The 14,319-nt window shown below is 43.6% G+C and overlaps 1 protein-coding gene across 1 annotated transcript; it reads left to right on the top strand.

The window, feature by feature from the left end:
* The first annotated feature begins 2,893 nt into the window (after window positions 1-2,893).
* Window positions 2,894-12,920, top strand: LOC142502321 (olfactory receptor class A-like protein 1). The gene is made up of 2 exons (XM_075613133.1): window positions 2,894-2,934; window positions 11,632-12,920. Exon 2 carries the CDS (start codon window positions 11,652-11,654, stop codon window positions 12,594-12,596), a length of 945 nt encoding a protein of 314 aa, XP_075469248.1. The 5' UTR covers window positions 2,894-2,934; window positions 11,632-11,651; the 3' UTR covers window positions 12,597-12,920.
* The last annotated feature ends 1,399 nt before the right edge of the window (window positions 12,921-14,319 follow it).

Below are 14,319 nucleotides of genomic sequence, written 5' to 3' on the forward strand. Positions count from 1 at the left end.
TAGAATTTATCCTGTGGAGAAGAGCCCGAGGCACTACAATTCGACTTCGGAGAGTCTCCCCTGGAGGAAGAATGGAAGGAGAGGCTACGTGCTCAGTTGAGAGAGAGACGAGAAGTGTTCTCTACTAGTGAGATGGACGTGGGGTGCAGAAGAAGCGCTCAGCACACGATTCGTCTGAATGATGTCACTCCGTTTAGGGAAAGGTCTCGCCGTATAGCTCCCCGAGACGTGGAGGACGTGCGGGGTGTTCTGAACGAAATGGAGACGGCCAGTATAGTGACCGAATCTCGAAGTCCCTATGCCTCGCCGATTGTGGTGGTACGAAAGAAAAATGGGTCTGTTCGATTATGTGTGGACTACAGAACTTTGAACAGACGTACTGTGCCTGACCAACACACGCTACCACGCATAGAGGAGATCCTCAGCGCATTGTCCGGAAGCCAGTGGTTTAGCGTGTTGGACCTTCGATCTGGGTATTATCAGGTTCCTATGAGCTCGGCTAATCAAGAGAAGACGGCGTTCGTCTGCCATCTGGGATTTTATCAGTTCACCCGGATGCCCCAAGGTATCTGCGGTGCCCCGGCCACCTTCCAACGGCTTATGGAGAAGACGATTGGAGATATCTGTCCTCGTGAGTGTCTGGTCTATTTAGATGACATAATTGTATTCGGAGCCACACTTGAAGACCATGAGACTCGGCTGATGAAAGTGCTAGATCGACTGGGTAAAGAAGGCCTAAAGCTCTCACTGGACAAGTGCCGTTTCTGTCGGACGTATGTCACTTATGTGGGCCATATAGTGTCTGCGGATGGAGTGGCCACCGACCCAGCCAAGGTACATGCGGTGGTAAATTGGCCGAGACCTGAGAATGTGATGGAGCTGAGGTCCTTTCTTGGGTTCTGCGGATACTACCGGCGATTTGTGGATTGATACTCTAAGAAAGCGGCTGTGCTGAACAACCTGCTTAAGGTCTATCCGGAGGAACCCAAGCAGAAGAAGACCACTCTGAGAACACCCTTCGGGGATCGGTGGACATCCGCTTGTGAAGAAGCGTTTAAGGGGCTGAAGAAGAGTTTGACGGAGGCTCCCGTTCTAGCCTATACAAAAGCCTTACATCCTGCACGCGGATGCAAGCCTTAACGGATTGGGAGCAGTACTACATTAGAAGTACCCAACGGGGTTGCGACCTGTGGCCTATGCAAGTAAAAGTCTGACTCCTAGTGAAAAGAACTATCCAGTTCACAAGTTGGAGTTGGGCCATATCTGAAAAACTACATGACTAGCTATACGGGGTCACCTTCGAAGTCCGAACGGACAACAATCTGCTGACCTATGTACACACCACCGCCAAATTAGATGCGACCGGTCATAGATGGATGGCCACCCTCGCCAATTATCAGTTTTCTCTGAAATATAAGCCTGGACCTCTCAATATAGGAGCCAATGCCCTATCTAGAAGATCGGGACTGGGTGAGACATCAGACGATGGACCTTGGGAAGAAATTCCAGGGCCAGGGCAATGTGTTCCACTGCTGCTATTGTAATCGATCGAGTGGCATTCTCAGAGCTGCGAGTCGCGGATTCTTTAGGGTGTCGACCTCAAGCCCTTCCAGAAGCTTAATGCCACCCCAATGGCATGGGTCTAACCCAAAACGTTATCTTCACTTGGAAAGAACTGGTACTAGCACAGACACATGATCCTGCGGCTAAGGCTGTCCGAGAGGCTTTACACAAAAATGATTCTTCACTGGTGAAACGGGCTCGTCCCGATGATGTGAGCCTCCTCATGAGAGAATGGAATACGTTTGAGATGGATAATGGCCTACTCTATAGGGTTGTTCAATTCCACAATCATCCTGACCGTCGACAATTATTTCTACCCCGGCGTATGCAAGGCCTCATTTTAAGATCACTACATGATGATCATGGACATTTGGGGGTGGATAAGACCTTGGGTTTAGTGCGAGACCGGTTCTTCTGGCCTAGAATGCGGGAGTCAATTGAACAACACTGCCGGAAATGTCTACGGTGCATTCATAGGAAGACACTTCCCACTCGTGCTGCCCCAATGGGCCATCTCAAAAGCTCTGGGCCTATGGATTTAGTATGTATGGACTTTTTGTGCATAGAGTCGGATTCGAATAGTATAGGAAATGTGCTAGTAGTGACAGATCACTACACTCGATACGCTCAAGCCTTTCCCACGAAAGATCAGAAAGCTACCACAGTGGCTAAAGTGTTGTGGGAGAAGTATTTTGTGCATTATGGTCTGCCCAATAGGATGCACTCAGACCAGGGACGAGATTTTGAGAGCAAGCTGATCAAAGAGTTGCTAACACTGTTGAATATTCAGAAGTCAAGGACTACTCCCTACCATCCAGAGGAGATGCGCTCCCTGAAAGATTTAATCGGACATTGCTGGACATGCTAGGCACTCTGAAAGATTCCCAAAAAGGAGAATGTGGAGGCCTTGGTGCATGCCTACAATTGCACTATGCACGAGTCCACAGGGTACACGCCATACTTCATGATGTTTGGGAGAGAAGTCAGATTGCAGATCGACATCCGAGATTTTGATAAACCTTCAGGCGTTCCCCAGCTCAAAAAAGGTTGTAAGGCACTGCCAGAGACACTAATATAAATATTATTTACACTGCACATACAATCAGTGCTAAAGAAGAATAAGTACTGATAGTTTTAAAATTACCAGCCTACAATATGAATTTAATGAGCTCACTGTACTGTATGTCTAACACTCATTTAATTAGGAGAAATCCCTAGGTACCACCTCACATCAAGAGAAATTAGAGGCATTTCAAAGCCCTTAGGAGAACTCAGTCACAAGATATAAATATGGTATTTGGACTGCGCTGTCTGAGAATCGTCCTGAAAACGAGCCGAAAAACATAGTACATTTCTACTTCTCCATAAATGGTAAGAGAATCCTAATTATCTTTGCTGTGTGTTTGATTTGTGTAACATCAAACTGTTACTGTGTGTGTATATTTCTGGAAAAATAGGTGAGAGAACTCCGACGTGAGAATGGGACCTACCTATTTCAGGGAAACAAATTAAACTGTACTTTTATTTGCACATTTCATTCAGCAATTAGAGAACCAGTACTTACTACTTTAATCGGGCAATCCCTCCTCGGACAATAGTGACTTTATTCCAGTTTACATGTTTAAGGTGTGCTATCTGGATAAAGTATACCTTTTTTTTAACCAAATCTAACACCTATAAATATTTTTTTTTTTTTTAAAGTTAGACTTGGGAGAGGTCTGATTCCCTGTGGTTGCTCCTTTTTGTGCGAAGTCACCATGTGTTCAGCAAGTGCTTGTACAGCCCTCCTCACTTCCACCTTTAGGATGTGCCAAATATATTTACATGACTCCTATTAGCATATATCCCAGGTATCCCTGGTGTGCTCTTTTTTGTGCACAGTTGTCTCCATGTGTTGTTTTAGGGGATAGGTGGATGAGGTAGAGAAGAGGAAGAGAAGAGGTAGAGAAGAGGTAGAGAAGAGGTAGAGAAGAGGTAGAGAAGAGGTAGAGAAGAGGTAGAGACGAGGTAGAGACGAGGTAGAGAAGAGGTAGAGAAGAGGTAGAGAAGAGGTAGAGAAGAGGTAGAGAAGAGGTAGAGAAGAGGTAGAGAAGAGGTAGAGAAGAGGTAGAGAAGAGGTAGAGAAGAGGTAGAGAAGAGGTAGAGAAGAGGTAGAGAAGAGGTAGACAGGCATACACCACACTTAGATAAGTTATGGTGGGTAAAAAAAAAAACCTCCACAGTAAAGCATATAGCAAATGGAAATATTACTGTATGCTCATTTGAATGTCTTAGACAGGTCTGCAACTCTGCCTCTCACCATTATCACACTGCACACAGCACTTCCACTGCAGCAAGGGATTCTGGGAAATGACATGCAAATGAACACACAGTGCCACCTTTTGCTTCAAAACCATTTAACATGGTCCCCTATAATCTCACTTGAAACTCTAGTAAAATAGGCCTTGCTCTTTATATTTCAGGGTTTGGAAGGCACTATAACCACTTTCAGGTATGACCTAAATAATACATCATTAAATCCCTGCGTTAAATACAAGAGAGATCTCTAGATAGGTGTTATTAGAAGGAGCATCTCAAGCAATATCATTAATACTAATGCCCATATAACACAAGGGACTGTTACAGCTGAAAGGAGTCCTTAACATTGTGTTAGTGAGCTTTGAAGATACCTGTTAACAATAAGTTAAGTTAATAACAAAGCTTTGAGTATCTGGGCACATGTGCATTTAAAGCAGCAATCTGTGCTGACACTTTGTTCTGGAGATATGAGAGCTGAAATATTAAGTGCCCAAGAGGTTATAATTAAGTATTCCCCAACGCCCACCCAGTTCAATCTAAGGGTTTGCAAGCCAGAGATGAAGAAAATTATGTTTTTTAACAATAAAAAAAAGTTGTTTAGAAAAAAAATGCAGGACATGTTTAGGGACAAGAAACACATTGATTGTATTTTATTTAATCGTGTATATTTGTTTTACGATGCCCATTGATTGTCATTGTGTTTATCTATGCTCCTTTTAGGTATATATAACCACAGTGCAGGCTTACAACAGTGACAAATCAATGGGTCGAGGGGTTGGGAGATGGGACTGGCAATCAGTGGGTGTATTGGCTAGTGTTAATGTTGAATTGTATTTTAATGTTTATTTTATTTAATTGTGTATTTTTTGTTTTTTGTATTACAAATGGACAAAAGTGCTATTTGTCATTTTGCTACTAGTGCTTTTACCCATTTGTATGTGTGGTGATGGGGGTGGAGGGGGTTGGGTGTAGAGGGCGTGGGGGATAGGAGTAGTTGTCCCGGGCAGGTGCTTAGGCCTGTGGGAGGGGTTAACCTGTCCTGAATTCCTCCTAACAACCCACCTCTGGACAACTACAGTACACCCTTTGCCTCTGTGTTTACCAGTGAAGAATCAATGCAATAGTAGTGCTGCAAGAGGAAGCCACAACCTCTATATTAACAAACAATTGGTTTACTAAGGAAGAAGTTCATAGGCGGCTTGCTAAAACTAAAGTAAATAAGTCACCTGACCGCAATTGCATACATCCAAGAGTTGTTAAGACGTTAAGTCCATTACCATTACATTTAATATTCAAGAACTCCATTTCCACAGGCTCAGTACCACAAGATTGGTGTAAAGCAGACGTGGTGCCTATATTAAAAAAGGGAGCTAGATCAAACCGGGGAATTACAGACCCGTAACCCTGACTTCAATTGTGGGTAAACTACATGAAGTTTTAATATGGGATAATATTCAGGAATACCTAATGGAAAACTAAATTATTAGTTATAGTCAGCATGGATTTATGAAAGATACTGTAGGTCTTGCAAAACTAACTTTATTAGTTTATTTGAGGAGGTAAGTATGAATTTAGACCAGGGTAATATAGTTGATTTAATTTACTTAGATTTTACAAAGGATTTTGATATGGTTACACAAAAGAGGTTAGTGTACAAAATAAAGCAAATTGAACTCGGTAAAAATATTTGCACCCTGATTGAAAACTGGTTAAAGGATAGACAACAGAGAGTTGTCAAAAATTGAACTTTTTCAGGTTGGGCTAAAGTTGTGTGTGGAGTGCCTCAGGGACTATATAAGAGGTTACATGAGCTCTCTGCACTACATAGCCGATCAGGCAGAGGAGATACCCTAAAGGAGTTGAAGGATGTAAGGACTGAACTTAACCTCCTCCTCACCTCCAGGGCCGAGAAAGACTTGAGCTGGACACATAGAAAATTTTATGAGAAAGCCAACAAACCGGACACAATGTTAGACAACCGACTCCGTAATAGGCAGCCAAATTACAATATACAAAAATTCGAACAAAATCAGGGGAGACATCCTCTAACCCTAAAGTTATAGTGGAAGAGTTTAAACAATACTATGCACAGTTGTATAATGGGGAGAAAGTGGTCCACAATGTAAATACAAGGCGCAGACTGCAGGAATTCCTCGCAGAGGCTACTCTGCCGCAGTTGGGCAGGTTGGAGCGAGAGGCGATACAGAGTGATTTCACGCAGGAAGAATTGACAGAAGTAGTCAAAAGCTTGAAGTCTTCCAAGGCCCCGGGCCCAGACGGGTTCTCTAATTTATATTATAAAAAATTCATTGGAATACTAGCCCCACACATGCTCAGGTTATTTAACGGGGTCCTGGCGGGAGAGCCTTTCCTGGCCCAGATGCTCCAGGCGTCAATCTCCTTGATTCATAAGAAGGACAAAGATCTCACAAATTGCCAGTTACAGGCCGATATCGTTGATAAATTCTGATGTTAAAATTTACTCTAAATTACTGGCCAATCGTTTAAGTGTTATCCTGCCTAGGCTGATCCACCCGGACCAGGTTGGCTTTATTAGAGATAGACAGGCGGCCGACAACACCAGAAGGGTAATAGATATAATTGACTTTGTCAATGCCAGCAAGGTTCGGAGTTTGGTGTTAAGCCTGGACGCGGAGAAAGCCTTTGACAGGATAGACTGGCCATACCTGGAGACCATGCTTGGGGCATATGGTTTCGGGGAAAAGATTTTGAGGGCAATAAAAGCATTATACACGTCTCCTGCAGCGAGGGTCCTTCATCAGGGCTTCCCCTCCGAGTTGTTTCCAATCAAACGTGGGACGAGGCAGGGGTGCCCGCTCTCGCCGCTGCTCTTTGCCCTATGCATCGAACCGCTTGCTGCACATATACGCAGTAATAGGGACATAACTGGGGTCAAAATTAACTCACAGGAGCACAAATTAGCGTTATATGCTGATGGCATTATCTTGACAATCACCAAACCGCTCACCTCTCTCCCCAACCTATTTGTGCTCCTGGGGCGGTTCAACCAGCTCTCAGGTTTCAAGATAAACCAATCAAAGACGGAGGCGATGAGCTTGAACATCCCCGGGGACATGCAAAAACTATTGGAACTCAATTTTCAGTTTAAATAGCAGCCCAGGCCTATCAAATACCTAGGGGTGAATGTCACAAAACAGATAACATTCCTATACCAAGCAAATTATCCCAGTCTGGTAAGGATCCTAAAAAAGGAACTATGGGACAGGTCAGCATAAGGTATCTCATGGCTAGGCAGAATTTACAGTGTTAAGATGAACATTCTCCCCAGAATACTGTACTTGTTTCAAACTCTCCCGATACCAGTAGTAAGATCTGAGATTAAGGACTTACAAAATTCAATAACATAATTTATTTGGAAATGCAAAAAACCATGGATCAAAGCAGCAATTATGCAGAAACCTACGGAGGCGGGGGGTCTGGCAGTGCCATGCTTGTTGTCCTATTATAAGGCAGCTCAGTTGTGCCAAATTACGCAGTGGCATGGGGACCCAGAGCTGCGCCGGTGGGTGTCTCTGGAGAGGGAGTTGTGTGCCCCACTAGAGCTCAGAGACCTCATCTGGTACCCCAAACAAAGAATTAAGGCTATAAAAGACCCTTTGGCATCGGTGGTCAACTCACTCTCGATCTGGGAGGTGTCCGAATATAGCTTCTCATTGACCTCTGAACACACACTAATGGCCCCTTTATATAGTAATCCGTATTTTGCTCCTGGACTAGAGGTGAAGAATTTCCAGATCTGGCGACAACGGGGGGTTCACAGATTAAAGGACCTGGAGGGCAGCAACACCATCAAATCATTTGATCAATTGAAGCCAGAAACAGACATTCCTAACACAGAATTTATTAGATACCTCCAGGTCCGGGCATTTTACAACAAACACACGGCGAGATCACCCTTAACGAATTTTGAAGGGCTCTGTGTGCGGGGAACTGACACACGGGGACTGATCTCCACTCTATACAGACAGGTGGTCGGTACTGATAAAGACGACATAACTAGACCCAGATTCATGAGTTTATGGGAATCAGACCTACAGGAAACACTAGAGGACGAGGACTGGACGGAAATATTCAAGGCGGCCACCAGCAGCTCCATCTGCACGACATTGAAGGAGAACTCATATAAGGTATTGTTGAGGTGGTATCTCACCCCAGTCAGATTAGCTAAATTTATTAAAGGCGCTTCCCTGCTCTGCCCACGGCAGTGCGGGGAACAGGGGGATCTGGTACACATGCTGTGGTCCTGCCCAAAGCTTATGCCAGGTTGGCAACAGATTCGAGATTGGCTACAGAGGATCTTAGGCCTCCAAATTCAGCTAGACCCGTGGCTGTTCCTCCTAGGCAGACCCACTGACGAAGTCTCAAGAACGGAGAACAAATTAATAGCACATTTTGCAACATCTATGCGGTGCGAGACCGCAGCATTGTGGAACCAGAACGCAATTCCATCAATAGACAAAATTCGAATTCGAATTTGGTTTGCATGCCAGATGGAAAAGTTAACGAGTCTGGTTAACGATACTGGCAAAAAATTTGAAAAAGTCTGGCTGTATTGGCTAGCCCAGACGGATATCCCGGGGCTGAGTAATGCCACCATCTGGCTTTAATAGGACAAAATGAGTTCTCCTTGGATGCACAGACAAGGCGACAGAACAGATTCATAGGACTAACGGTAGGCCCCCCTCCCTATAGGGAGCTAGGTCTAAGCTGACGCCTCTAAACCTCAATAAGCGGGAGAGCCACAATACCAAGGGCAGGTGGTGTCCGTCCAACAGAAGAGATCCAGGAAGCGAATGGGAGCGCCTCCTCAACTCCCCCCTCCCTCCCCCTCTCACCTCCCCTTATACCTCTACCTGTCTATGTCCTGTCGTCTTCCCTTCCCTCTGTCTGTTAAATGTTGTATGTCTGATGTTGAGTCTGTCCACCAGGACAACGCAATGTAATGTGTTCGTATGACTTATACCTGAAAATAATAAAAAGAAAGTTGAAAAAAAAAAGGGAGCTAGATTAAACCGGGGAATTACAGACCCGTAACCCTGACTTCAATTGTGGGTAAACTACATGAAGTTTTAATACGGGATAATATTCAGGAATACCTAATGGAAAACTAAATTATTAGTAATAGTCAGCATGGATTTATGAAAGATACTGTAGGTCTTGCAAAACTAACCTTATTAGTTTCTTTGAGGAGGTAAGTATGAATTTAGACCAGGGTAATATAGTTGATTTGATTTACTTAGATTTTACAAAGGATTTTGATATGGTTACACAAAAGAGGTTGGTGTACAAAATAAAGCAAATTGAAACGGGTAAAATATTTGCACCCTGATTGAAAACTGGTTGAAGGACAGACAACAGAGGGTTGTCAAAAATTGAACTTTTTCAGGTTGGGCTAAAGTTGTGAGTGGAGTACCTCAGGGATCGGTACTCGGACCCCTGCTTTTTAACTTGTTTATTAATGACCTTGAGGTTGGCATAGAGAGAAAAGCCCCCATCTTTGCTGATAACAATAATGTGTAAGGTAGTAGAATCAGAGGAGGATGTAATTTCTCTCCAATAGGACTTGGATAGATGGGAAACTTGAGCAGCTAAATGGCAGGTGAGGTTTAGTACAGAGAAATGTAAGATTATGCATTTGGGATGCAAGAATAACCAGCATGCTTAGCAATAGTGTCCAAAGTCATACAGTAGCTGCAAAGGCAAACAAGATCTTATCTTGCATTAAACGGGCAATGGATGGAAGAGAAGTAAATATAATTTTGCACCTTTAGGAAGCATTAGTAAGGCCACACCTTGAATAGGGAGTAGAATTTTGGGCCCCACTCCTTAGACAAGACATTATGGAACTAGAGAAGTGCAGAGAAGAGCCACCGAATTATTAAAGGGGATGGTTAATCTGATTTATGAGGAGAGGTTAGCTAAATTAAATTTGTTTACATTAAAAAAAAGTGGTGTCTAAGAGGGGATATGATAACATTATACAAATATATTCGGACAGTAGAAGGAGCTTTTAAAATAACTATTCATCCAAAGGGCAGTAAAAAGGTCATCCCTTAAGGTTGGAGGAAAGGAGATTTCACTAGCAACAAAGAAAAGGGTTCTTTACAGTAACTGCAGTTAAAATGTGGAATTCATTACCCATGGAGACTGTGATGGCAGATACAATAGAAATCTTCAAAAAAAGATTGAACATCTTTTTAGAAAGAAAAGATATACATGGATATACCAAATAAGTATACATGGGAAGGATGTTGACCCAGGGAGTAATATGATTGTCAATTTTTGGAGTCTGGAAAGAATTTATTTTTCCCTGTATGAGATATTATTGGATGATATTTCACTGGTGTTTTGTTTGGCTTCCTCTGGATCAATATACTGTAAGAACGGATAAAGGATAAAGTATCTGTCATCTAAATGTAGCATAGTTTGAACTTGATGGACATATGTTTTTTTTCAGCCTCATCTAATATGTGACTGTGTAACTATTTAACCCTTGACCCAATCCATTAAACCAGCAGTAACCCCTTAATTACCATAGTGGTTGAAATTGCTAAGGTAAGTAAAGGGTTACAAGTGTTTTAATGGTTGAACATCGGCCCTTACATGTTCATGCAGAAGAGGAGGAGGACGCCTAATGTAATGAAGGGGTAACCCGTCCGCGCCCTTCCTGGTAGGCCTAGCCATCCACCCTAGGGCAGCTATCCACTTTATCAACCCCCTCTACCCCCAAATAACCAGGTAGTTTGGTTTAACCCCTTCATTACCTTAGCGACTACTCACTACAGTAATGATACTGCTTTAATTTTAATTTAATGCCATTATTGAATCAGGGGTCTCCGGAGCTGAACCTCAATAATTTAAGCCCCGAGTACCCCCATGTTACCGGTATGGGGTGCCAGCATCTCTCTGCGTGTTTAATTCTCCCTTGTTACGTGATTAAGACATTTAAACTTCGCAGAAATACCGGCACCCCATACTGGGGCCTGTATCTCAGGAACCAGATGGGTCCCCGGGTCTGAAATTAATGTAGTTCAGCTCCAGAGACCCCCTGCTTCAATAATATGTTATTAAAATAAAACAAAAGCCACGCAATTGCCTGTTAGAGGTGCGCAGAGAGAGTGACTTATTCTGTCTGCTATGACTGCGCGTCTCTTCCAGACTGATGCAGCCGGTAGGATTCACACAGTGGGGGTCTTATTCTGAAGCAGGAACCCCCTCTGTGTTTATCCTGATGGGCCATTAGTCTGGTCTGAGGTATTCCGTGGTCTGGCAGTGGTTGAGGCAGCTGCCATCTACAGTTTCCTGGCTGACCTCGTGACCATCCATCTGGCTGCATAAGTTGTAAATTAAACATAATGTATACACTGTTAAAAAATATATTATATAGATACATGTACAGTACATATATGCACACACACACACACAAATGAATGGGAGTAAAGACGTGCTAAGGATTAGCACCCTTTCGTGGATCTGGGCTTTAAATTGTAAACTCCTTCAGGCATCTTACAGTATCTGATAATGTATCTGTTGCTCTTATACCCACTATTTGTACTATATTTTCTCTGTATTGTATTTTATAAAGTAAAGTAGTGGTGTGACGATTTAAAGGGTGTGTGCTTTCTTTTTATGAAACACAATTTAGAAAGGACATGAGGTAATTGGGTGAAACAACAGCGATACATATCTCTATATACTTCATGCTTTCCTTTTGTATTCCCGAAAAAGGTATCAGGAATGATAACAGGATGGATCTCAGTGTCCCAGTTAAATTGGCAGCCTTCACCCTGCAGACTTCTCTTGGGGTTTTGGGGAACATCATTGTCCTAGGAGTTTACATTCACATCGCTCAGATCCAGCAGAAGATGAAGACGGTGGATAAAATATTGTGCAGCTTAGTATTTTCCAACATGATGATTCTCCTTACCAGAGGATCGCCACAGATAATGTCATATTTGGGACACAAAAATATATTGGATGACTTTGGCTGCATTTCCATATTCTACACATACAGGATATTGCGTGGTATGTCAATCTCTGCCACCTGTCTTCTGAGCGTGTTTCAGGCCATTGTTATGGCTCCTGCAACATCCAGATGGGAGTCCTTGAAAACCAAAGTGTCTAATTACATTCTCCCATCCTTGGCTGCCTTTTGGCTGGGTAGTGCAGTTATAAGCCTCAATATCCCCCTCGGTGGTCTTGCTCTTGTCAATGGGACGGTTCCCTTCTACAGGGTGGGCAGCTGTTTGTTCAGACGTTTAGAACCTGTCTTTGAAGCACTTTTCAGCACTTTGATTAACGGGTATGACTTATTTTTCATCTCCTTAATGCTTCTTAGTAGCCTGTACACTGTGTTCATTCTCCGAAGGCACGGACAACAGGTCAAGTATCTTCACTCCATTAAAACTGCCACGCGAGAATCAGTAGATAAGAAGGCGTCTAAAAATATCATTAAGTTGACTGCCCTTTATGTTTTCTTCTTTTCAGTCGACACTTTTATTATGATTTACACACTCACTCAGATCAGTTTTCCGGCACTCCTTCCTGAGATACGGCTGTTTCTGTCTTGTTGCTATTCTATGCTAAGCCCTTTCCTGGTCATGACTTTCAACAAGAAAATTAAGATTCCATTGGGCTGGTTCAGAAAGATGGAAAAGTCTAACGTGTCAAGTGTCTGCAATGGGGAAATGTAGCTTTATACAGTAGCTTCTCAAATAGCAGCTTATGGGTCAAGTTCTTAGACTGGGTATTTTGTACATTCTCTTCATTAGTTGGAGGCTAACAGGTTAAAACGATATATATATATGCAGCACAACCCCGTTATAGCGCGATCCATTACAACGCAAATCCGCTTAGAAAGCGATGCAAGCATAGCTCCCAATTTTTGTATCTATGAATACTTTACAACACGATTATTGGTATTTTAAATACTTTATTGTGCAATGAATACAATTGTACATTATTTCTAACGCTATCCACTTATAACGCAATGTGATTCTTTAGACCCCAAGCACAGCGTTATACGGGTGTTGAGCTGTATATATATATACAGGCGTGCATGCGGTATACTGTGTGTTTGTGATATCTCTCTCTCTATACATAAAAAAAGAGAAAGAAAAAGTATCCCATCAAAAGCACTCCAATGTACAAAAATATCAAATGTATTAGTCTCAATATCACAGAAAACACAATTAATAAAACAGTCCTGAGTCACTACTGCTGCGGCCAGCTTCACTCTAACGCTTACCCGTCTTGTGCCGCGGCTTGGCGCCGAACTTGGTCGAGCGCCAGACGCATCTTCCCCGCATCCTTCCCCTCCCCTCGCGACCTCTGGCTCCGCTCTGCCCCTCTTCTCCGGGTCCCCCGGGGTCCCCCCGGGGTCCCCCTCTGCTCCCACATCCCCCTTTACCCCGCCACCACCTTCGGGTGAACCCTGGGCATGCACGCCACGCGCGCACGCTCCCTGGCACGCGTGACCGCGCATCAGTGACGCGCGGCATGCGGCGGGACCCAGCCACGTCTGGACGCGGATTGCGGTGGCGGCCGCTGAAGACTCAGCTCGGCCGCCACTGTATCAATGAAGTATGTGGCTGACACCTCTATTAAATCACATAGCACCTCTACTACAGTACATATGGTTCTCATAAGTAAACACTAACCGCAGATGAAAAAGGCAGACAATTAGCCTCACACCTGTATGACCGGCCGGTCTGAGCATAAAACCTGGTGGAACATAAAATAAACCCCTAAAGCTTATAACCTATGTTAAACAGACTATAATACAATAGATGTAATGAATAAACACATCCCAAGATAACAATGTTACAAATAAAGAACCCCTCCTAATTTGGGGAGTGAAGGATTACAATGAACCCACTTCCTGAGAGTATATTTAAAGTACTTTATAAGGGGAAGCTCCACACAGCTTGAAGTCTCTCGAGTATCACATGAGAAAAACTATAAGGGGTATGATGAATCAGGCATATACTTAGCCTCAGCTAAAGGTGAAAGTCCACAACTGCACCCAATGAGGTCCACAGTCCACAATCCAGCGGTCAGCATGTATGCGAGGCACTTAGCATTAAAGCAGCCTGTTGAGCAAACCACCATCACTGTGCAGGGGGAGAGGGTCAGATCGCCACTGGAGTGCTCAGGAGTACAAACATGAAGAAGAAGAAAAAGAGCCCAGACACGCACGTTTCGCCCAACAGATTCGTCCGGGGGATTCATGAAACTGCCAGCTCAGAGAGTATGTACAGGCACAGCTTCTGTGACATCAGATTAATCAGCAGGAAGCAGCACTGCATCAGAGAAGCCTGTGAGGTTGTACTAAGACTCCTCCCTCTGCTGAATGTAAACAAAGCAGGAATGTAACTCACAGAACAGTTCAAATGAGCAGAAACGCTCGGAAATATA

The sequence above is a fragment of the Ascaphus truei genome, chromosome 9 (genome assembly GCF_040206685.1).
Source record: "Ascaphus truei isolate aAscTru1 chromosome 9, aAscTru1.hap1, whole genome shotgun sequence".
Lineage (NCBI taxonomy): Eukaryota > Metazoa > Chordata > Amphibia > Anura > Ascaphidae > Ascaphus > Ascaphus truei.